This window comes from Carcharodon carcharias, assembly GCF_017639515.1.
Source record: "Carcharodon carcharias isolate sCarCar2 chromosome 33 unlocalized genomic scaffold, sCarCar2.pri SUPER_33_unloc_1, whole genome shotgun sequence".
Classification (NCBI taxonomy): domain Eukaryota; kingdom Metazoa; phylum Chordata; class Chondrichthyes; order Lamniformes; family Lamnidae; genus Carcharodon; species Carcharodon carcharias.
This window is the reverse complement of record NW_024470690.1, coordinates 3,233,976-3,257,855: the sequence shown is the minus strand read 5'-3', so window position 1 is coordinate 3,257,855 and position 23,880 is coordinate 3,233,976. Positions and strand designations below refer to the sequence as shown.

The following is a 23,880-nucleotide window of genomic DNA, read 5'->3' as shown; positions in this document are numbered from 1 at the left end:
TCTGCATGTTCATGGGGTGGAATCTCTTCCTGTTGATGAAGGCACCAGGCTGACCTGCTGGTGACCTGATGGCCACATGTGTACAGTCTATAATACCCTGGACACGGGGGAAGCCAGCAATCACTGTGAAACCTCTGGCTCGCTCAGCCTGCCTGGACTCGTCTGTACGGTAAAGAGTAAATGTCAGTACCCGCCTGAACAGAGCTTCTGTCACCAGATTGACACAACTGTGGACAGCTGATTGGGAGACTCTACACAGATCCACCACTGAGCCCTGGAAAGAGCCGGAGGTATAGGAGCTGAGGGTCACTGTAACCTTCAGAGCCACTGACATGGGGTTTCCACACACACAGTCAGAGCTGATCTCAGGGCCGATCACCTGACAAGTGGAGGTCACTGTCTCCCTTGAGAGGTGGAACCTCCTTCGACATTGCACCTCAGACATATTGAGGTAGCTGCATCGCTGCCTGTAAACCCTGGCAGCAGGATAGTGGCGTCTTCTGCGGCCCCTTCCACCTTCACTTCCTGCTGGCCCTGCGCCCCTTGTGCCTGCGCCTGTCCTCCCACAGGTCCCTCCCCTGGAAGCTGCATTGGGATACCTGGCCACCTCACCCTTCTGCCCCTCTCCCTCCTTAGAGGAGGTGCCTCCAGCGGAGGCCACAATCCCCATTCCCAGGGTAAGGGAAGGCTGTCTGATGCCTGGAAGGGTCCACACGGCCTGAATCCTTCGGGATCCTTGGAGACACTGATAAATCCTGAAATGAGGTCTGGAAATGCTGAGTGAAGCTCATGGTGGAGGTGAAGCTGCCAAGTTCAAATAAACAAACCTGCAGCAAGATATCTCCTAAACTCCTCATTGCTCACACTGGCAATGCTGCTGACCCTTTTTATCCTGCCCACGGATGAGGTTTTTGAAATTTCTGGCTGCTCACCTGCCTGTTTTGCCCATGTGACGAGCAGAAAAATCACATGGACAAGGAATAATTGGTGTCAATTGGGCTTTTTAATAGCCTCAAGTGGCCCCATAATTAATGGTGGCACAGCTCCTGTACCCACGCGCACCCCCCCATACCTGCTCACACCCCCCATACCCATTCACCTCCTGTACCCACATACAGCCCTGTACCCACTCCCACCACCGTACCCACTCACCCCCTGGTACCCACTCACCCCCCGTACCCACTCACTCCCCCTGTACCCACTCACCGCGCCACCCCCCCCCCCCCGCCGTACCCACTCACTTGGAGAAAGGCCAATTTTATGGAAATGAGAAAGGATCTAGGAAGAGTGGATTGGCATAAGTTGTTTTCTGGCAAGCATGTGTTCAGTAAGTGGAAGGCATTCAAAGGCGAAATTTTGAGAGTGCAGAGTTTGGATGTTCCTGTCAAGATTAAAGGCAAAGTTAACAAGCATAGGGAACCTTGGTTTTCAAGGGATATTAGCGATCTGGTTAAGAAGAAGATAGAGGTGTATAGCAGATATAGGCAACAAGAAGCAAATGAGGTACTTGTAGAGTATAGAAAATGTAAGAAAATACTAAAAAAGGAAATCAGGAAGGCAAAAAGAAGACATGAGGTTGCTTTGGCAGATAATGTGAAGGTAACCCCGAGGGGTTTCTACAAGTATATTAAGAGTAAAAGGATAGTAAGGGACACAATTGGTCCCCTTGAAGATCAGAGTGGTCGTCTATGTGTGGAGCCTCATGAGATGGGGGAGATTTTAAACAGTTTTTTTGCATCAGTATTTACTGAGGAAACTGGCATAGTGTATAAGGAAGGAAGGGAAAGAAGCAGTAGTTTCGTGGAACATATAGAGATTAAAGAGGAGGAGATGCTTGCTGCCTTACAGCGAATAAAGGTAGATAAATCCCCCGGGCCTGACATGATATTCCCTCGGACCTTGAGGGAAACCAGTGTAGAAATTGCAGGGGCCCTGGCAGAAATATTTAAAATGTCCTTAGCCACGGGTGAGGTGCTGAAGGATTGGAGGGTAGCTCATGTTGTTCCGTTGTTTAAAAAAGGCTCCAAAAGTAAACCAGGTTATTACAGGCCAGTGAGCCTGATGTCGGTAGTAGGTAAATTATTGGAAGGTGTTCTGAGAGATCGGATTTTTAATTATTTTGACAGCCAAGGGCTGATTAAGGATAGTCAGCATGGCTTTGTGCATGTTTAATGAACCTTGTAGAGTTTTTCGAGGAGGTTACCAAGAAAGTAGATGAAGGAAAGGCTGTGGATGTTGTCTACATGGACTTTAGTAAGGCCTTTGACAAGGTCCCACATGGGAGGTTAGTTCAGAAGGTTCAGACACTTGTTATCCATGGAGAGGTTGTAAACCGGATTCGAAATTGGCTGTGTGGGAGAAGACAGAGAGTGGTAGTGGATGATTGCTTCTCAGACTGGAAGCCTGTGGCTAGTGGTGTGCCTCAGGGATCTGTGCTGGGACCATTGTTGTTTGTTGTCTATATCAATGATTTGGATGATAATGTGGTGAATTGGATCAGCAAGTTTGCTGATGACACTAAGATTTGAGGCGTTGTGGACAGCAAGGAAGGCTTTCAAAGTTTGCAGAGAGATCTGGACCAACTGGAAAAATGGGCCAGAAAATGGCAGATGGAATTTAATGCGGAAAAGTGTGAGGTGTTACATTTCGGAAGGTCAAACCAAAGTAGGACATACACAGTAAATGGTAGTGCACTGAGGAGTGCGGAGGAACAAAGGGATCTGGGAGTTCAGATACATAGTTCCCTGAAAGTGGCGTCACAGGTAGACAAGGTTGTAAAGAAAGCTTTTGGCATACTGGCCTTCATAAATCAAAGTATTGAGTATAGGAGTTGGGATGTTATGGTAAGGTTGTATAAGACATTGATGAGGCCAACTTTGGAGTATTGTGTGCAGTTCTGGTCGCCTAAGTACAGGAAGGATATCAGTAAGATTGAGAGAGTGCAGAGAAGATTTACGAGGATGTTGCCGGGTCTTCAGGAGTTGAGTTACAGGGTAAGATTAAACAGGTTAGGACTTTATTCCTTGTAACGTAGAAGAATGAGGGGAGATATGATAGAAGTTTACAAAATTATGAGGGGTATAGACAGAGTAAATGCAAGTAGGCTCTTTCCACTTAGGTTAGGAGAGATAAACACGAGAGGACATGGCTTTAGGATGAAAGGGGAAAGGTTTGGGGGGAACTTCTTCACTCAGAGAGTGGTGGGAGTGTGGAACAAGCTACCATCTGACATGGTAAATGCGGGCTCACTCTTAAGGTTTAAGAATAAATTGGATAGATACATGGATGGGAGAGGTCTGGAGGATTATGGACTGGGTGCAGGTCAATGGGACTAGCGGAATAATATTTCGGCACTGACTAGAAGGGCATAATGGCCTGTTTTCTGTGCTGTAGTATTCTATGGTTCTACCCCGGTATCCACTCACCCCCGTACCCACTCACCCCCCGTACCTGCTCACACCCCCCATGTCCGCTCGCACCCCCGAACCCGCTCACACCACCCCGTACTCACTCACCACCCCCCCGTACCCACTCACCCCCCCCCATATCCGCTCAGCCCCCGTACCCGCTCACACCACCCCGTACTCACTCAGCCCCCCGTACCCACTCACCCCCCCCATATCCGCTCACCCCCCGTACCTGCTCGCACCCCCCATACCAACTCACACCTCCCGTACCTGCTCACACCCCCGTACCCGCTCGCAACCCCATACCAGCTCGCACCCCCTGTATCTGCCTACACCCCCTGTACCCACTCAACCCCCTGTACCCGCTCGCACCCCCGTACCCACTTGCACCCACTGTACCCACTCACCCACCCCCGTACCCACTCACATCCCCCGTAGTCCCACTCGAACCCCCCCCCCCCCCCCGGCCCCTGTACCCGCTCACCTCCCCGTACCCGCTCACACCCCCTGTACCTGCTCACACCCCCTGTACCCCCTCACACCCCCGTACCCACTCGCACCCCATGGCCCCTGTACCTGCTCGTACCCGCTCATACCCCCGTACTCACTCACACCCCCGTACCTGCTCGCACCCCCCATACCCAATCACAACCCCCGTACTTGCTCATGCCCCCCAACCCCGCTCACACCCACCGTACCTGCTCGCACCCACCGTACCTGCTCACACCCCCCTGTACCTGCTCACACCCCCCTGTACCTGCTCACAACCCCCTGTACCCGCTCACACCTCCCCATACCCACTCAACCCCCCCGTACCCGCTCGCACCCCCTGTACCCGCTCACCTCCCCGTACCCGCTCACACCTCCCCATACACACTCAACCCCCCGTACCCGCTCGCACCCGTGCACACCCCCGTACCCGGTCGCACTCCCCGTACTTGCTTGTGCCCCCCATACCCGCTCATGCCTGCTCGCATACCCCTGTACCCACTTGCGCCCACTGTACCTGCTCATACCCGCTCGCACCCCCGTACCCTCTCGTACCCACTTGCAACACCCCGTAACCGCTCGCATCCCCCGTACCTGCTCACACCCCCCCATACCCGCTCGCATCCCCCCCGTACCCGCTCGCATCCCCCCGTACCCGCTTGTACACACCGGCCCCTGCTCACACCCCCTGAACCCCCTCGCGCCCCTGTACCGGTCACACCCCCTGTACCCGCTTGCACCACCTGGCCGCTGCTTGCACCCCACATACCCACTTGCACCCCCCTGGCCCCCGCTCGCTCCCCCTGTACCCGCTCGCAACCCCAGTACCTGCATGCACCCCCCCCAGCCCCCGCTCGCGAGTGCACAGTGTCATCGGGACCCTCGCCTGACATCATCGCATGTTACTTTACGTCTGATCGGGTCGGGCACGCTCCTGCCCGCGGGACATAACATTTTGCCCCAGGTCTCTGAGATGATTCAAGGTGTAAACAGGGAGCAGTAGGTTGCGGGTTCAAATCCCACTGCAGGTCAGTAACCCAACACTGCCAGCGCTGGCACTTAGTGCTGCACTGTCAGAGGCACCGTCAGTCAGCTGATTTGTTACCGAGACTCCCATCCGACCTCTCAGGCGGGTGTAAAAGACCCCACGCCCACTACTGGGGACAGAAGAGGAGATTTGTCCTCAGTGTCCTGAGGCCAATGTTTATCCGTCAACCAATATCACTAAAACAGGTTATCTGGTAATCATCACATCTTTGTTTCTGGGGTTTTGCTGTGCATAAACTGGCTCTTGCATTTCCTGTGTTACAACAGTGACTGCACTTCACAAAAGTGTTTCATTGGCTGGGAAGAGCTTTGGTTTGAGTTGATGCCCAGTTGAATGCCAATCAGGTGGAGATGCTACTGCTCTAGCCTATCTGTTGTCTCCTCACTCATTTCCCAAGGGTTTTCTTGGGTCCTCGATAGGCACCACCATACCCAGCCCTCGCTGCCAACACCAAGAGAGACATCCTGGCTAATTCCCTCAGAAAGACATTCCCAGCTCAAGAAATAAGCACCTTCTCCAAACCAGTGTCCAACCACCAACTCTATTACCTCAACATCTTTCTCACCTTACCCCTAAGTATAGAATCACAGAATCATTACAACACAGAAGAAGGCCATTCAGCCCATCATGTTCATGCCAGCTCTCCCAGGGAGAACTTCTCCGTCTGCCACTCCCACTGCCCTCTCCCCACATCCCTGCACATTCCTCCCTACCAGATATTTAGAAAATTCAGGAAAGATCTACAGCACAGAATGAGGCCACTCTGCCCATTGTGCCTGGGCCAGCTGAAAAATGAGCCCTCCCTCTAGCTTAATCCCATTTTCCAGCACTTGGTCTGTAGCCCTGGAGGTTACTGGACTACAAGTGTATATTCAGACATCATTTAAATATCCTTGTCACTGACGGCTAATATATCCAACCCAGTTCGAGAATCATATCCATCTATATATTCTGCTATTTTGATCCAATGGGATTTTGTACAATGGGAGTGAATGGGAAGGGGTTTGGGTCCATTGGGATTGTGTACAATGGGAGTGAATGGGAAGGGGTTTGGGTCCATTGGGATTGTGTACAATGGGAGTGAATGGGAAGGGTTTTGGGTCCATTGGGATTGTGTACAATGGGAGTGAATGGGAAGGGTTTTGGGTCCATTGGGATTGTATACAATGGGAGTGAATGGGAAGGGGTTTGGGTCCATTGGGATTGTGTACAATGGGAGTGAATGGGAAGGGTTTTGGGTCCATTGGGATTGTGTATAATGGGAGTGAATGGGAAGGGGTTTGGGTCCATTGGGATTGTGTACAATGGGAGTGAATGGGAAGGGGTTTGGGTCCATTGGGATGGTGTACAATGGGAGTGAATGGGAAGGGTTTTGGGTCCATTGGGATTGTGTACAATGGGAGTGATTGGGACGGGGTTTGGGTCCATTGGGATTGTGTACATTGGGAATGAATGGGAAGGGGTTTGGGATTGTATATTTTGGTCAGTCCTGATTGGATGCACTGACCAGCCGAAAGTTCTGAACAGAATGCTTGTGGGTTTGAGGTATTTTGTCTGTGTGTATTTCCGAGATAGAGCATCCCTTCATTTATTCACCCTTGAGATTTTCTTTCCTTGTGTTTCTGCCCCCAGCTTGGTGCCTAATGAATGAGACTATTAGCTCCGTCCTGCTGGGAGTGTCAGATGCAGAACAACTCCGTGAAAACCTTGGCGCCATTCAGGTGGGTGTCCCTTACTGATGGCATCATTAAGGTTGATGAACACATGACTAGGGGCTTAACAAATCCAAGTAGATTCTGGTCTCTGTATCTAACAAGGCTGCAGCCTTGTCACCTTAAATAGCAGTAATATCTGTTGGTAATCTGAAGGAATAAATTTCCAAAACCATTTTACTGAGAATGTGCAACATACCTGTAGGGGTACAACCCCACTCACCAATCACCCCTCCTGTTGCTCCCTGACCTACACTGGCTCCAAGTCCAGCAACATCTTGACTTTAAAATTCTCATCCTTGTTTTAAATTTCCTGCAAGGTCTCTTCATACCACCTTATCTCAGTACGGTCCCTAACTCCACATCCCTGCGAGATCTCTGCACCCCTCTAATATCGTCCTCTTCAGCATCCACTGATTTTAATGGCTCCACTTTTGGTGGCCCTGCCTTCAGCTGCCTGGGCCCAAGCTCTGTGATCACCTCCCTAAGACTCTCCACATCTCTCCCCTCCTTTAACACATTTCCTAAACCTCCTTGAGAAAGCTGTTGATCTCTGGCCACAGGATCTATGTCACTCAGTGTCAAATTGTTTGTGATACAGCTGTGTCACATTGTGTCTGATACAACTTGCTGTCACACTCTGTATGGCACAGCTCGGTGTCGCACTGTGATACAGCTCAATGTCACTCTGTGATACAGCTTGATGTCAAACTGTGCCTGATGCAGCTCGGTGTGACACTGTGATACAGTTCAGTGCCACGCTGTGATGCAGCTCGGTGCCACGCTGCGATGCAGCTCGGTGCCACGCTGCGATGCAACTCGGTGCCACGCTGCGATGCAGCTCGGTGCCACGCTGCGATGCAGCTCGGTGTGACACTGTGATACAGTTCGGTGCCATGCTGTGATGCAGCTCGGTGCCATGCTGCGATGCAGCTCGATGTCAAGCTGCGATGCAGCTCGGTGTCACACTACGATGCAGCTCGGTATCACACTGCGATGCAGCTCGGTATCACACTGCGATGCAGCTCGGTGTCACACTGCGATGCAGCTCAGTGTCGCACTGCGATGCAGCTCGGTGTCACACTGCGATGCAGCTCAATGTCACACTGCGATGCAGCTCGGTGTCACACTGTGTCCAGTATAGCTCAGCATCACACTGTGTCTGACTCAGCTCAGTGTCACACTGTGTCTGATACAGCTCGGTGTCACACTGTGATGCACCTTGAGTCAAACTGTGTGTGATATAGCTCGGTGTCAGGCTGTGACTGATACAGCTCATTGTCACAATGCGTCACATGCAGCTCGGAGCTCAGTGTCCCACTGTGTTTGATACAGCTCGGTGTCACATTGCATCTGATGCAGCTCGGTGTCACACAATATCTGATACAGCTCAGCATCACACTAGGTCTGATACAACTCGGTGTCACACTGTGGTACAGCTCGATGTCAAACTGTGACTGATACAGCTCGTTGTCACAATGTACCTGATACAGCTCGGTGTCACACTGTGTCCAGTGCAGCTCAGTGTCAGACTGTGTCTGATACAGTACAGCTCGGTGTCAAACTGTATCTGCTACAGCTCGGTGTCAAACTGTGTCTGCTACAGCTCAGTGTCACATTGTGTCTGATACAGCTCAGGGTCACACTGTGATGCAGTGTGATGTCACACTGTGATGCAGCTCGGTGTCAAACTGTGCCTGACACAGCTCGGTGTCAAACTGTGCCTGACACAGCCCGGTGTCACACTGTGCCTGACACAGCTCGGTGTCAAACCGTGCCTGACACAGCTCGGTGTCACACTGTGCCTGACACAGCTCGGAGTCACACTGTATAATAATATGTGTATAATTGTGAATGAAATAAACGACATGTATAATTGGGAAAGGAAATTGAAATACATGTGTAATGAAATTACTGTAGAATGTCCCCAAACAGTTGCGCAGGCAGCGCATAAATTAGCAAATCAAAGGGCCAATGCTATCTTCCCAGATACGGTGGTGAAACCCAAGAGACAAACTATTGTGTGTGCATTGCCCAGGATATGTAACCATTAACACTATCTGTTTGCTAAACCATTGACATTGTCCTGTCCAATCGTTGAAACATTAACACTGATCGCTATCTCTGGAAGCCATTTGAAACTATTGTAATTGCCCAAGTTTCTGTCACGAACCTTCTGCTTTACCTAGATAAAAACAAAAAAACTGTGGATGCTGGAAATCCAAAACAAAAACAGAATTACCTGGAAAAACTCATCAGGTCTGGCAGCATCGGCGGAGAAGAAAAGAGTTGACGTTTCGAGTCCTCATGACCCTTCGACAGAACTTGAGTTCGAGTCCAGGAAAGAGCTGAAATATAAGCTGGTTTAAGGTGTGTGTGTGGGGGGCGGAGAGATAGAGAGAGAGAGAGGTGGAGGGGGGGGGTGTGTGGTTGTAGGGACAAACAAGCAGTGATAGAAGCAGATCATCAAAAGATGTCAACGACAATAGTACAATAGAACACATAGGTGTTAAAGTTAAAGTTGGTGATATTATCTAAACGAATGTGCTAATTAGGACTGGATGGTAGGGCACTCAAGGTATAGCTCTAGTGGGGTTTTTTTTATAATGGAAATAGGTGGGAAAAGGAAAATCTTTATAATTTATTGGGGAAAAAAAAGGAAGGGGGAAACAGAAAGGGGGTGGGGATGGGGGAGGGATCTCACGACCTAAAGTTGTTGAATTCAATATTCAGTCCGGAAGGCTGTAAAGTCCCTAGTCGGAAGATGAGGTGTTGTTCCTCCAGTTTGCGTTGGGCTTCACTGGAACAATGCAGCAAGCCAAGGACAGACATGTGGGCAAGAGAGCAGGGTGGAGTGTTAAAATGGCAAGCGACAGGGAGGTTTGGGTCATTCTTGCGGACAGACCGCAGGTGTTCTGCAAAGCGGTCGCCCAGTTTACGTTTGGTCTCTCCAATGTAGAGGAGACCACATTGGGAGCAACGAATGCAGTAGACTAAGTTGGGGGAAATGCAAGTGAAATGCTGCTTCACTTGAAAGGAGTGTTTGGGTCCTTGGACGGTGAGGAGAGAGGAAGTGAAGGGGCAGGTGTTGCATCTTTCGCGTGGGCATGGGGTTGTGCCATAGGAGGGGGTTGAGGAGTAGGGGGTGATGGAGGAGTGGACCAGGGTGTCCCGGAGGGAGCGATCCCTACGGAATGCTGATAAGGGGGGGTGAAGGGTAGATGTGTTTGGTGGTGGCATCATGCTGGAGTTGGCGGAAATGGCGGAGGATGATCCTTTGAATGCGGAGGCTGGTGGGGTGATAAGTGAGGACAAGGGGGACCCTATCATGTTTCTGGGAGGGAGGAGAAGGCGTGAGGGCGGATGCGCGGGAGATGGGCCGGACACGGTTGAGGGCCCTGTCAACGACCGTGGGTGGAAAACCTCGGTTAAGGAAGAAGGAGGACATGTCAGAGGAACTGTTTTTGAATGTAGCATCATCGGAACAGATGCGACGGAGGCGAAGGAACTGAGAGAATGGGATGGAGTCCTTACAGGAAGCGGGGTGTGAGGAGCTGTAGTCGAGATAGCTGTGGGAGTCGGTGGGTTTGTAATGGATATTGGTGGACAGTCTATCACCAGAGATTGAGACAGAGAGGTCAAGGAAGGGAAGGGAAGTGTCAGAGATGGACCACGTGAAAATGATGGAGGGGTGGAGATTGGAAGCAAAATTAATAAATTTTCTCCAAGTCCTGACGAGAGCATGAAGCGGCACCGAAGTAATCATCGATGTACCGGAGAAAGAGTTGTGGAAGGGGGCCGGAGTAGGACTGCAACAAGGAATGTTCCACATACCCCATAAAGAGACAGGCATAGCTGGGGCCCATGCGGGTACCCATAGCCACACCTTTTATTTGGTGGAAGTGAGAGGAGTTGAAGGAGAAATTGTTCAGCGTGAGAACAAGTTCAGCCAGACGGAGGAGAGTAGGACTTAGTTTCATACCCTTACGCCCTCACCTCAATGAATTTCAGGCTCGGCATGATACTGAACTCTTCTTCCGCCGTCTTCGTCTCCGGGCTCACTTCTTTGGGCAGGAGTCCTCTCCCAGTTCAACGGATCCTTTTACCCATCTCCAATATTCTCCCTCCACCTGGACCCCTCCCTCTGGATTCTTACCTTCTCTCGATCTTTTCATTGAGAACTGTCGGCGCGACATTAGTCGTCTCAATTTCTCTGCTCCTCTCACCCATTCTAACCTGTCTCTCTCTGAACTTACTGCACTCCATTCTCTCAGGTCCAACCCTGACATTGTCATCAAACCCGCTGACAAGGGTGGTGCTGTTGTGGTCTGGCGCACTGACCTCTACCTCGCGGAGGCTGAGCATCAACTCGCAGACACTTCCTCCTACCTCTCCCTGGACCATGACCCCACCATTGAACATCAAGCCACTGTTTCCAGGACTGTCACTGACCTCATCTCCTCTGGGGATCTCCCTCCCACAGCTTCCAACCTGATAGTCGCCCAACCTCGGATGGCCCGCTTCTATCTCCTACCCAAAATCCACAAACAGAACTGACCCGGTAGACCGATCATCTCAGCTGGCTCCTGCCCCACAGAACTCATTTCTCGTTATCTTGACTCCCTTCTCTCTCCCCTTGTCCAGTCCCTTCCCACCTACATCCATGATTCCTCTGACACCTTACGTCACATCAACAATTTCCAGTTCCCTGGCCCCTACCGCTTCCTCTTCACCATGGACGTCCAATCCCTCTACACCTCCATCCCCCACCAGGATGGTCTGAGGGCCCTTAGCTTCTTCCTCGAACAGAGGCCCGAACAATCCCCATCCACCACTACTCTCCTCCGTCTGGCTGAACTTGTTCTCACACTGAACAATTTCTCCTTCAACTCCTCTCACTTCCTCCAAATAAAAGTTGTGGCTATGGGTACCCGCATGGGCCCCAGCTATGCCTGTCTCTTTATGGGGTATGTGGAACATTCCTTGTTGCAGTCCTACTCCGGCCCCCTTCCACAACTCTTTCTCCGGTACATCGATGATTACTTCGGTGCCGCTTCATGCTCTCGTCAGAACTTGGAAAAATTTATTAATTTTGCTTCCAATCTCCACCCCTCCATCATTTTCACGTGGTCCATCTCTGACACTTCCCTTTCCTTCCTTGACCTCTCTGTCTCAATCTCTGGTGATAGACTGTCCACCAATATCCATTACAAACCCACCGACTCCCGCAGCTATCTCGACTACAGCTCCTCACACCCCGCTTCCTGTAAGGACTCCATCCCATTCTCTCAGTTCCTTCGCCTCCGTCGCATCTGTTCCGATGATGCTACATTCAAAAACAGTTCCTCTGACATATCCTCCTTCTTCCTTAACCGAGGTTTTCCACCCACGGTCGTTGATAGGGCCCTCAACCGTGTCGGGCCCATCTCCCGCACATCCGCCCTCATGCCTTCTCCTCCCTCCCAGAAACATGATAGGGTCCCCCTTGTCCTCACTTATCACCCCACCAGCCTCCGCATTCAAAGGATCATCCTCCGCCATTTCCGCCAACTCCAGCATGATGCCACCACCAAACACATCTACCCTTCACCCCCCCTTATCAGCATTCCGTAGGGATCGCTCCCTCCGGGACACCCTGGTCCACTCCTCCATCACCCCCTACTCCTCAACCCCCTCCTATGGCACAACCCCATGCCCACGCAAAAGATGCAACACCTGCCCCTTCACTTCCTCTCTCCTCACCGTCCAAGGACCCAAACACTCCTTTCAAGTGAAGCAGCATTTCACTTGCATTTCCCCCAACTTAGTCTACTGCATTCGTTGCTCCCAATGTGGTCTCCTCTACATTGGAGAGACCAAACGTAAACTGGGCGACCGCTTTGCAGAACACCTGCGGTCTGTCCGCAAGAATGACCCAAACCTCCCTGTCGCTTGCCATTTTAACACTCCACCCTGCTCTCTTGCCCACATGTCTGTCCTTGGCTTGCTGCATTGTTCCAGTGAAGCCCAACGCAAACTGGAGGAACAACACCTCATCTTCCGACTAGGGACTTTACAGCCTTCCGGACTGAATATTGAATTCAACAACTTTAGGTCGTGAGATCCCTCCCCCATCCCCACCCCCTTTCTGTTTCCCCCTTCCTTTTTTTCCCCAATAAATTATAAAGATTTTCCTTTTCCCACCTATTTCCATTATAAAAAAAACCCCACTAGAGCTATACCTTGAGTGCCCTACCATCCAGTCCTAATTAGCACATTCGTTTAGATAATATCACCAACTTTAACTTTAACACCTATGTGTTCTATTGTACTATTGTCGTTGACATCTTTTGATGATCTGCTTCTATCACTGCTTGTTTGTCCCTACAACCACACACCCCCCCCCTCCACCTCTCTCTCTCTCTATCTCTCCGCCCCCCACACACACACCTTAAACCAGCTTATATTTCAGCTCTTTCCTGGACTCGAACTCAAGTTCTGTCGAAGGGTCATGAGGACTCGAAACGTCAACTCTTTTCTTCTCCGCCGATGCTGCCAGACCTGATGAGTTTTTCCAGGTAATTCTGTTTTTGTTCTGCTTTACCTATGTGTGTAAAGAGATGTTAGTCAGAGTGCTGGCTAGCTCCGTTGTATGCTGCTGGGCTCTCCGTGATATCACGATTATAATAAAAGGCTTCCAAAACAAACCTCCTGGGTCTGAGTGTTCACTCCGTTTTCCGCGACACTGTGACACATCTCAGTGTCACATTGTGATACAGCTCGATGTCACACTGTAATACAGCTTGATGTCACACTGTAATACAGCTCGATGTCACACTGTGTCTGATGCAGCTTGATTTCACGCTCTGTCTGATACAGCTTGGTGTTACACCGTCTGAGACAGCTCGCTTTCACACTGATACAGCTTCATGTCAAATTGTGTCTGATACAACTCGATGTCGCCCTCTGTCAAATGCAACTAGGTGTCACACTAACAAAAACAGAATTACCTGGAAAAACTCAGCAGGTCTGGCAGCATCGGCGGAGAAGAAAAGAGATGACGTTTCGAGTCCTCATAACCCTTTCACAGAACTGAGTGAATATAAGGAGAGGGGTGAAATATAAGCTGGTTTAAGGTGGGGAGGTTGGGGGGGGTGGGGGGGGGAGGGTGGGTGGTGGGGTGGGGGAGGAAAGTGGTGGGGGTGGTGTGGTTGTAGGGACAAGCAAGCAGTGATAGGAGCAGATAATCAAAAGATGTCACAGATAAAAGAACACAGGTGTTGAAGGTGGTGATATTATCTAAATGAATGTGCTAATTAAGAATGGATGGTAGGGCACTCAAGGTACAGCTCTAGTGGGGGTGGGGTGGAAAGACTAGCAGGCCATAAAAGATTTAAAAATAATGGAAATAGGTGGGAAAAGAAAAATCTATATAAATTATTGGAAAAAACAAAAGGAATGGGGAAGAAACGGAAAGGGGGTGGAGGAGTGAATTCAAGATCTAAAGTTGTTGAATTCAATATTCAGTCCGGAAGGCTGTAAAGTGCCTAGTCGGAAGATGAGGTGCTGTTCCTCCAGTTTGCGTTGGGCTTCACTGGAACAATGCAGCAAGCCAAGGACAAACATGTGGGCAAGAGAGCAGGGTGGAGTGTTAAAATGGCAAGCGACAGGGAGGTTTGGGTCATTCTTGCAGACAGACCGCAGGTGTTCTGCAAAGCGGTCGCCCAGTTTACGTTTGGTCTCTCCAATGTCGAGGAGACCACATTGGGAGCAATGAGTGCAGTAGACGAAGTTGGAGGAAATGCAAGTGAAATGCTGCTTCACTTGAAAGGAGTGTTTGGACCCTTGGACGGTGAGGAGAGAGGAAGTGAAGGGGCAGGTGTTGCATCTTTTGCGTGGGCATGGGGAGGTGCCATAGGTGGGGGTTGAGGAGTAGGGGGTGATGGAAGAGTGGACCATGGTGTCCCGGAGGGAACGATCCCTATGGAATGCCACCAGGGGGATTGAAGGGAAGATGTGTTTGGTGGTGGCATCATGCTGGAGTTGGCGGAAATGGCGGATGATGATCCTTTGAATGCGGAGGCTGGTGGGGTGATAAGTGAGGACAAGTGGGCCCTATCATGTTTCTGGGAGGGAGGAGAAGGCGTGAGGGCGGATGCATGGGAGATGGGCCGGACACGGTTGAGGTCCCTGTCAACGACCATGGGTGGAAAATCTCGGTTAAGGAAGAAGGAGGACATGTCAGAGGAACTGTTTTTGAAGGTAGCATCATCAGAACAGATGTGACGGAGGCGAAGGAACTGAGAGAATGGGATGGAGTCCTTCCAGGAAGCGGGATGTGAGGAGCTGTAGTCGAGGTAGCTGTGAGAGTTGGTAGGCTTGTAATGGATATTGGTGGATAGCTATCACCAGGGATTGAGACAGAGAGGTCAAGGAAGGGAAGGGAAGTGTCAGAGATGGACCACGTGAAAATGATGGAGGGGTGGAGATTGGAAGCAAAATTAATGCATTTTTCCAAGTCCCGATGAGAGCATGAAGCAGCACCGAAGTAATCATCGATGTACCGGAGAAAGAGTTGTGGAAGGGGACCGGAGTAGGACTGGAACAAAGAATGTTCCACAAAGCCCATAAAGAGACAGGCATAGCTGGGGCCCATGCGGGTACCCATAGCCACACCTTTTATTTGGAGGAAGTGAGAGGAGTTGAAGGAGAAATTGTTCAGTGTGAGAACAAATTCAGCCAGATGGAGGAGAGTAGTGGTGGATGGGATTGTTCGGGCTTCTGTTTGAGGAAGAAGCTAAGGGCCCTCGGACCATCCTGGTGGGGGATGGAAGTGTAGAGGGATTGGACATCCATGGTGAAGAGGAAGCGGTTGTGGCCAAGAAACTGGAAATTGTTGATGTGACGTAAGGTGTCAGAGGAATCACGGATGTAGGTGGGAAGGGACTGGACAAGGGGAGAGAGAAGGGAGTCAAGATAACGAGAAATGAGTTCCGTCGGGCAGGAGCAGGCTGACATGATTGGTCTATCGGGACAGTTCTGTTTGTGGATTTTGGGTAGGTGGTAGAAGCGGGCCGTCCGAGGTTGGGTGACAATCAGGTTGGAAGCTGTGGGAGGAAGATCTCCAGAGGAGGTGAGGTCAGTGACGGTCCTGGAAACAATGGCTTGATGTTCAGTGGTGGGGTCATGGTCCCGGGAAAGGTAGGAGGAAGTGTCTGCGAGTTGACGCTCAGCCTCCGCGAGGTAGATGTCAGTGCGCCAGACAACAACAGCACCACCCTTGTCAGTGGGTTTGATGACAATGTTGGGGTTGGACCTGAGAGAATGGAGTGCAGTAAGTTCAGAGAGAGACAGATTAGAATGGGTGAGAGTAGCAGAGAAATTGAGATGACTAATGTCACGCCGACAGTTCTCAATGAAAAGATCAAGAGAAGGTAAGAATCCAGAGGGAGGGGTCCAGGTGGAGGGAGAATATTGGAGGTGGGTAAAAGGATCCATTGAACGGGGAGAGGACTCCTGCCCAAAGAAGTGAGCACGGAAACGAAGACGGCGGAAGAAGAGTTCAGCATCATGCCGAGCCCGAAATTCAACAGAACTGTCCCGGTAGACCGATCGTGTCAGCCTGCTCCTGCCCCACGGAACTCATTTCTCGTTATCTTGACTCCCTTCTCTCTCCCCTTGTCCAGTCCCTTCCCACCTACATCCATGATTCCGCTGACACCTTACGTCACATCAACAATTTCCAGTTCCCTGGCCCCAACCACTTCCTCTTCACCATGGACGTCCAATCCCTCTACACCTCCATCCCCCACCAGGATGGTCTGAGGGCCCTTAGCTTCTTCCTCGAACAGAGGCCCGAACAATCCCCATCCACCACTACTCTCCTCCGTCTGGCTAAACTTGTTCTCACACTGAACAATTTCTCCTTTAACTCCTCTCACTTCCTCCAAATAAAAGGTGTGGCTATGGGTACCCGCATAGGCCCCAGCTATGCCTGTCTCTTTATGGAGTATGTGGAACATTCCTTGTTCCAGTCCTATTCCGGTCCCCTTCCACAACTCTTTCTCTGGTACATCGATGATTACTTCGGTGCTGCTTCATGCTCTCGTCGGGACTTGGAAAAATTTATTAATTTTGCTTCCAATCTCCACCCCTCCATCATTTTCACGTGGTCCATCTCTGACACTTCCCTTCCCTTCCTTGATCTCTCTGTCTCAATCTCTGGTGATAGATTGTCCACCAATATCCATTAGAAGCCTACCAACTCTCACAGCTACCTCGGCTACAGCTCCTCACATCCCGCTTCCTGTAAGGACTCCATCCCATTCTCTCAGTTCCTTCGCCTCCGTCACATCTGTTCCGATGATGCTACCTTCAAAAACAGTTCCTCTGACATGTCTCCTTCTTCCTTAACCGAGGTTTTCCACCCACGGTCGTTGACAGGGCCCTCAACCGTGTCCGGCCCATCTCCCGCACATCTGCCCTCACGCCTTCTCCTCCCTCCCAGAAACATGATAGGGCCCACTTGTCCTCACTTATCACCCCACCAGCCTTCGCATTCAAAGGATCATCCTCCGCCATTTCCGTCAACTCCAGCATGATGCCACCACCAAACACATCTTCCCTTCAACCCCCCTGGCGGCATTCCATAGGGATCGTTCCCTCCGGGACACCATGGTCCACTCTTCCATCACCCCCTACTCCTCAACCCCCACCTATGGCACCTCCCCATGCCCACGCAAAAGATGCAACACCTGCCCCTTCATTTCCTCTCTCCTCACTGTCCAAGGGTCCAAACACTCCATTCAAGTGAAGCAGCATTTCACTTGCATTTCCCCCAACTTCGTCTACTGCATTCGTTGCTCCCAATGTGGTCTCCTCTACATTGGAGAGACCAAACGTAAACTGGGCGACCGCTTTGCAGAACACCTGCGGTCTGTCTGCAAGAATGACCCAAACCTCCCTGTCACTTGCCATTTTAACACTCCACCCTGCTCTCTTGCCCACATGTTTGTCCTTGGCTTGCTGCATTGTTCCAGCGAAGCCCAACGCAAACTGGAGGAACAGCACCTCATCTTCCGACTAGGCACTTTACAGCCTTCCGGACTGAATATTGAATTCAACAACTTAAGATCTTGAACTCCCTCCTCCACTCCCTTTCCGTTTCTTCCCCCTTTTGTTTTTTCCAATAATTTATATAGATTTTTCTTTTCCCACCTATTTCCATTATTTTTAAATCTTTTATGCCCTGCTAGTCTTTCCACCCCACCCCCACTAGAGCTGTACCTTGAGTGCCCTACCATCCATTCTTAATTAGCACATTCGTTTAGATAATATCACCACCTTCAACACCTCTGTGTTCCTTTGTTTATTTGTCTGTGACATCTTTTGATTATCTGCTCCTATCACTGCTTGCTTGTCCCTACAAGCACACTACCCCCCCACTTCCCATCCCCTACCCCACCAACCACCACCCCCCCCCTCCCCCCACCTTAAACCAGCTTATATTCACTCAGTTCTGTGGAAGGGTCATGAGGACTCAAAACGTCAACTCTTTTCTTCTCTGCCGATGCTGCCAGACCTGCTGAGTTTTTCCAGGTAATTCTGTTTTTGTTTTGGATTTCCAGCATCCGCAGTTTTTGCTTTTATCTAGGTGTCACACTGTGTCTGATGCAGCTCGCTGTCACAATGTGATGCAGCTCGATGTTACACTGTGATGCAGCTCGATGTCACACTGTAATGCAACTCGATGTCACACTGCAATGCAGTGCGATGTCACACTGCGATACAGTGCGATGTCACACTGTGATGCAGCTTGCTGTCACACTGTGATGCAGCTCGATGTCACAGTGTGATGCAGCTCGCTGTCACACGGTGATGCAGCTCCGTGTCACACTGTGATGCAGCTCCGTGTCACACTGTGATGCAGCTTGCTGTCACAATGTGATGCAGCTTGCTGTCACAATGTGATGCAGCTTGATGTCAAATTGTGTCTGATACAGCCCGATGACCACTAGAAGGGGCAGGCAGTCTGTGCAGAAATCCCCTGTGGCTCTCTATAAGGTATACCATTTTGGATACTATTGGGGGTGATGGCCTATCGGGGAAAACAACAGCAGAAGCCAGAACAGTGGCACCACGGCTGGCTCTGTTGTTCAGCAGGGAGGTCAAAGCACAGAAGAGTAATTGTCATAGGGGACTCTATAGTCAGGGGCTCAGATAGGCGGTCGTGATGGTATGTTGCCTCCCTGGTGCCAGGGTCCAGGATGTCTCTGATCGGGTACGGGACATTCTGAAGGGGGAGGGAGAACAGCCAGAGGTCATGGTACACATTGGTACTAACAACATAGGCAGGAAGAGTGACGAGGTCCTGCAGCGGGAGCTCAGGGAGTTAGGCAGAAAGTTAAAAAACAGGACCTTTAGGGTTGTAATCACAGGATTACTCCCTGTGCCATGTGCCAGTGAGGCTAGAAATAGGAAGATAGTGCAGCTGAACACGTGGCTGAACAGATGGTGTAGGAGGGAGAGTTTCCAATATCTGGATCATTGGGATCTCTTCCGGGGCAGGTGGGACCTGTACAAGAAGGACGGGTTGCATCTAAACTGGAGGGGCACCAATATCCTGGCTGCAAGGTTTGATAGTGTCACTCGGGAGGGTTTAAACTAGTATGGCAGGGGGGTGGGAACCAGAGCCATAGGTCAGCAGGTGAAATAAATCACTGGGAACCAGTGAATATGGCCAGTAGGATTAAGAGGAAGAGCAGGCAGGGAGAAATTACTGAACACAGTGGGACTGGGGGTCTGAAATGCATATGTTTCAATGCGAGAAGTATAACAGGCAAGGCAGATGAGCTTAGAGCTTGGATTAGTACTTGGGACTATGATGTTATTGCTATTACAGAGACTTGGTTGAAGGATGGACAGATAAACGTTCCAGGATTTAGATGTTTCAGGCAGGATAGAGAGGGATGTAGAAGAGGTTGGGGAGTTGCACTGCTGGTTAAGTGGAATATCATAGCTGTATGACAGGAGGACATCTCGGTGGGCTCATGCAGCGAGGCAATATGGGTAGAGCTCTGGAATAGGAAGGGTGCAGTCACAATGTTGAGGGTTTACTATAGGCCTTCCAATTGCCGATGGGAGATTGAGGAACAGTGATGTAGGCAGATTTTGGACAGATGTAAGAGCAATAGGGTTGTTGTGGTGGGTGATTTTGACTGGGAATCACTTAGTGCTATGGATTTGGATGGTGCAGAATTTGCAAGGTGCATCCAGGAGGGCTTCCTGAGACAATATGTAGATAGTCCAACTAGGGAAGGGGCAATACTGGATCTGGTATTAGGGAATGAACCCGCCCAGGTGGTCGAAGTTTCAGTAGGGTAGCATTTCGGGAAAAGTGACCATAATTCAGTAAGTTTCAAGGTACTGGTGGATAAGGATAACAGGACTCCTCGGGTTAAGGTACTTAATTGGGGGAAAGCTAATTATAACAATATTAGGCAGGAACTGAGGAATCTAGACTTGAGGCGAATGTTTGAGGGTAAATCAACAACTGACGTGTGGGGGGCTTTCAAACGTCAGTTGATAAGAATTCAGGACCAGCATGTTCCTGCTAGGATGAAGGATAAGTATGGCAAGTTTCAGGAACCTTGGATAATGAAGGATATTGTGGGATTGGTCAAAAAGAAAAGGGAAGCATTCATAAGGGCTAGAAGGCTGGGAACAGATGAAGCCCATGGAGAATATAAAGAAAGTAGGAAGAAACTTAAGCAAGGAGTCAGGAGGGCTAAAAGGGGTCATGAAAGGTCATTGGCAACTGGGATTAAGGAAAATCCGAAGGCCTTTTATACAGAAAGCAAGAGGGTAGCCAGGGAAAGGGAAGGCCCACTCAGGGACAGAGGTGGGAATCTGTGTGTTCATCCAGAAGAAATGGGAGAAATACTAAGAATACTTCACATCAGTATTCACCAAAGAGAAGGACTTAGTGGTCGATTTGTCTAGGGAAGAGTGTGTAGATAGCTTGGATCATGTTGAGATCAAAAAAGAGGAGGTGTTAGGCGTCTTGAAGAACGTTAAGGTGGAAAAGTCCCCAGGGCCAGATGGGATCTACCCCAGAGTACCGAGGGAGGCAAGGGAGGAGATTGCTGGGGCCTTGACAGAAATCTTTGTATCCTCACTGGCTACGGGTGAGGTCCCAGAGGACTGGAGAATGGCCAATGTTGTTCCATTGTTTAAGAAGGGTAGCAGGGATAATCCAGGAAATTACAGGCCGGTGAGCCTTACGTCAATGGTAGAGAAATTATTGGAGAAGATTCTTTGTGACAGGATTTACTACCATTTGGAAGCAAGTGGGCGTATTAGTGAGAGGCAGCATGGTTTTGTGAAGGGGAGGTCGTGTCTCATTAACTTGATTGAGTTTTTCGAGGCAGTGACAAAGATGATCAACGATGGAAGGGCAGTGGATGTTATATACATAGATTTCAGTAAGGCCTTTGACAAGGTCCCTCATGGCAGACTGGTACAGAAGGTAAAGTCGCACGGGATCAGAGGTGAGCTGGCAAGATGGATATAGAATTGGATGTAATGTTCCTGCTGCAATGTTCCAGTGAAGCTCAATGCAAACTGGGGGAACAGCACCTCATCTTCTGACTAGGCACTTTACATCCTTCTGGACTGAATATTGAGTTCAACAACTTTAGATCATAAACTCTCTCCTCTATCCCCACCCCCTTTCCGATCCCCCATTTTTCCAATAATTTATATAGATTTTTCTTTTCCCACCTATTTCCATTATTTTAAAATATATTTCCATCTATTATGTTATCTCTACCTTTTACCCCCACCCCACCCCCACTAAGGCTTTCTGTACCTTGCTCGTCCTGCTTTTACCTATTAGCACATTCTTTAGCTAATATCACCACCGTCAACACCTCTTTGTTCTTTTGTCTATGACATCTTTTGGCTATCTCCACCTATCACTGGCCCTCTATCCAGCTCTACCTGTCCCACCCCTCTTAAACCAGCTTATACTTCAACTCTTTTCTATTTTTCCTTAGTTCTGTTGAAGAGTCATGCGGACTTGAAACATTAACTGTGTTCCTCTCCGCAGATTCTGTCAGACCTGCTGAGTTTTTCCAGGCATTTTTATTTTTGTTTTTGTTTTGGATACAGAATTGGCTTGGTCTTAGAAGACAGAGGGTAGCAGTGGAAGGGTGCTTTTCTGAATGGAGAGCTGTGACCAGTGGAGTTCCACAGGGATCAGTGCTGGGACCTTTGCTGTTTTTAGTATACGTAAATGATTTGGAGGAAAATGTAAATGGGCTAATTAGTAAGTTTGCAGACGACACTAAGGTTGGAGAAGTTGCAGGTAGTGAAGAGGATTGTCAAAGGATACAATGGGATATAGATTGGTTGGAGACTTGGGCGGAGAAATTGCAGATGGAGTTTAATCCAGACAAACGCGAGGTAATGCATTTGGAAGGTCTAATACAAGTAGGAATTATACAATAAATGGCAGAACCCTTAAGTGCATCGAAGGGCAGAGGGATCTGGGTGTATAGGTCCACAGGTCACTGAAAGTGGCAACACAGATGGATAAGGTAGTCGGGAAGGTATATGGCATGCTTGCCTTCATTGGCAGGGGTATTGAGTATAAAAGCTGGGAAGTCTACAGCTGTATAGAACCTTGGTTAGACCACACTTGGAATATTGCGTGCAATTCTGGTCACCACATTACCAGAAGGGTATGGGGGCATTGGAGAGGGTGCAGAGGAGGTTTACCAGGATGCTGCCTGGTCTGGAGGTTATTAGCTATGAGGAGAGGTTGGAGAAACTCGGATTGTTCTCACTAGAGTGATGGAGATTGAGGGGCGACTTGACAGAAGTTTACAAAATTATGAGTGGCATGGACAGAGTCGATAGTCAGAAGCTTTTTCCCAGGGTGGAAGAGTCAATTACAAGGGGACATGGATTTAAGGTGAGAGGAGAAAGCTTTAGAGGAGATGTGTGGGGCAAGTTTTTTACGCAGAGGGTAGTGAGTGTCTGGAATTTGCTGCCAGAGGAAGTGGTGGAAGCAGATACGATAGTGATGTTTAAGAGGCAGCTTGACAAATACATGAATAGGATGGGAATAGGGGGATATGGACCCCGGAAGTGCAAAATATTTTAGTTTGACAGGCAATATGATCGGCGCAGACTTGGAGGGCTGAAGGGCCTGTTCCTGTGCTGTACTTTTCTTTCTTCTTTGATGTCGCCCTCTGTCTGATACAACTAGGTGTCACGCTATGTCTGATGCAGCTCAATGTCACATTGGGTCTGATATAGCTCAGTGTAACACTGTGATAGAGTTTGATGTCAAATTGTGTCTAATGCAGCTCCGTGTCACATTATGTCTTGTTCAGATCCGTGTCACATTGCGTCTGATTCAGATCAGTGTCACACTCTGTCTGATTCAGATCCGTGTCGCATTGCGTCTGATTCAGATCAGTGTTGCACTCTGTCTGATTCAGATCAGTGTTGCACTCTGTCTGATTCAGATCAGTATCGCTCTCTGTCTGATTCAGATCAGTGTCGCACTGTGTCTGATTCAGATCAGTGTCGCACTCTGTCCGATTCAGATCAGTATTGCACTGTGTTTGATTCAGATCCGTGTCGCATTGCATCTGATTCAGATCCATTTTGCACTGTGTCTGATTCAGATCCGTGTCGCATTGCACCTGATTCAGATCACTGTCGCACTGTGTCTGATTCAGATCCGTGTCGCACTCTGTCTGATTCAGATCCGTGTTGCACTGTGTCTGACTCGGATCATTGTCGCACTGTGTCTGATTCAGATCTGTGTCGCACTGTGTCTGATTCAGATCAGTGTCGCACTGTGTCTGATTCAGATCCGTGTCGCACTGTGTCTGATTCAGATCCGTGTCGCGCTGTGTCTGATTCAGATCCGTGTCGCGCTGTGTCTGATTCAGATCAGTGTCGCGCTGTGTCTGATTCAGATCAGTGTCGCACTGTGTCTGATTCAGATCCGTGTCGCACTGTGTCTGATTCAGATCCGTGTCGCGCTCTGTCTTATTCAGATCCGTGTCACATTGTGTCTGATTCAGATCCATGTCACACTCTGTCTTATTCAGATCCGTGTCGCACGGTATCTGATTCAGATCAGTGTCGCACTGTGTCTGATTCAGATCAGTGTCGCACTGTGTCTGATTCAGATCAGTGTCGCACTCTGTCTGATTCAGATCAGTGT

At 49.7% G+C, this 23,880-nt stretch overlaps 1 protein-coding gene across 1 annotated transcript in view; it reads left to right on the top strand.

Annotated features, from left to right (window-relative positions):
* The window catches only part of LOC121274152 (voltage-gated potassium channel subunit beta-2-like), a 199,173-nt gene that overhangs the window by 53,320 nt on the left and 121,973 nt on the right, over positions 1-23,880 (top strand). The window contains exon 13 of the mRNA XM_041181331.1: positions 6,577-6,665. Within this exon, the coding sequence (XP_041037265.1) occupies positions 6,577-6,665 (89 nt within the window). The remainder of the gene's footprint in view (positions 1-6,576; positions 6,666-23,880) is intronic.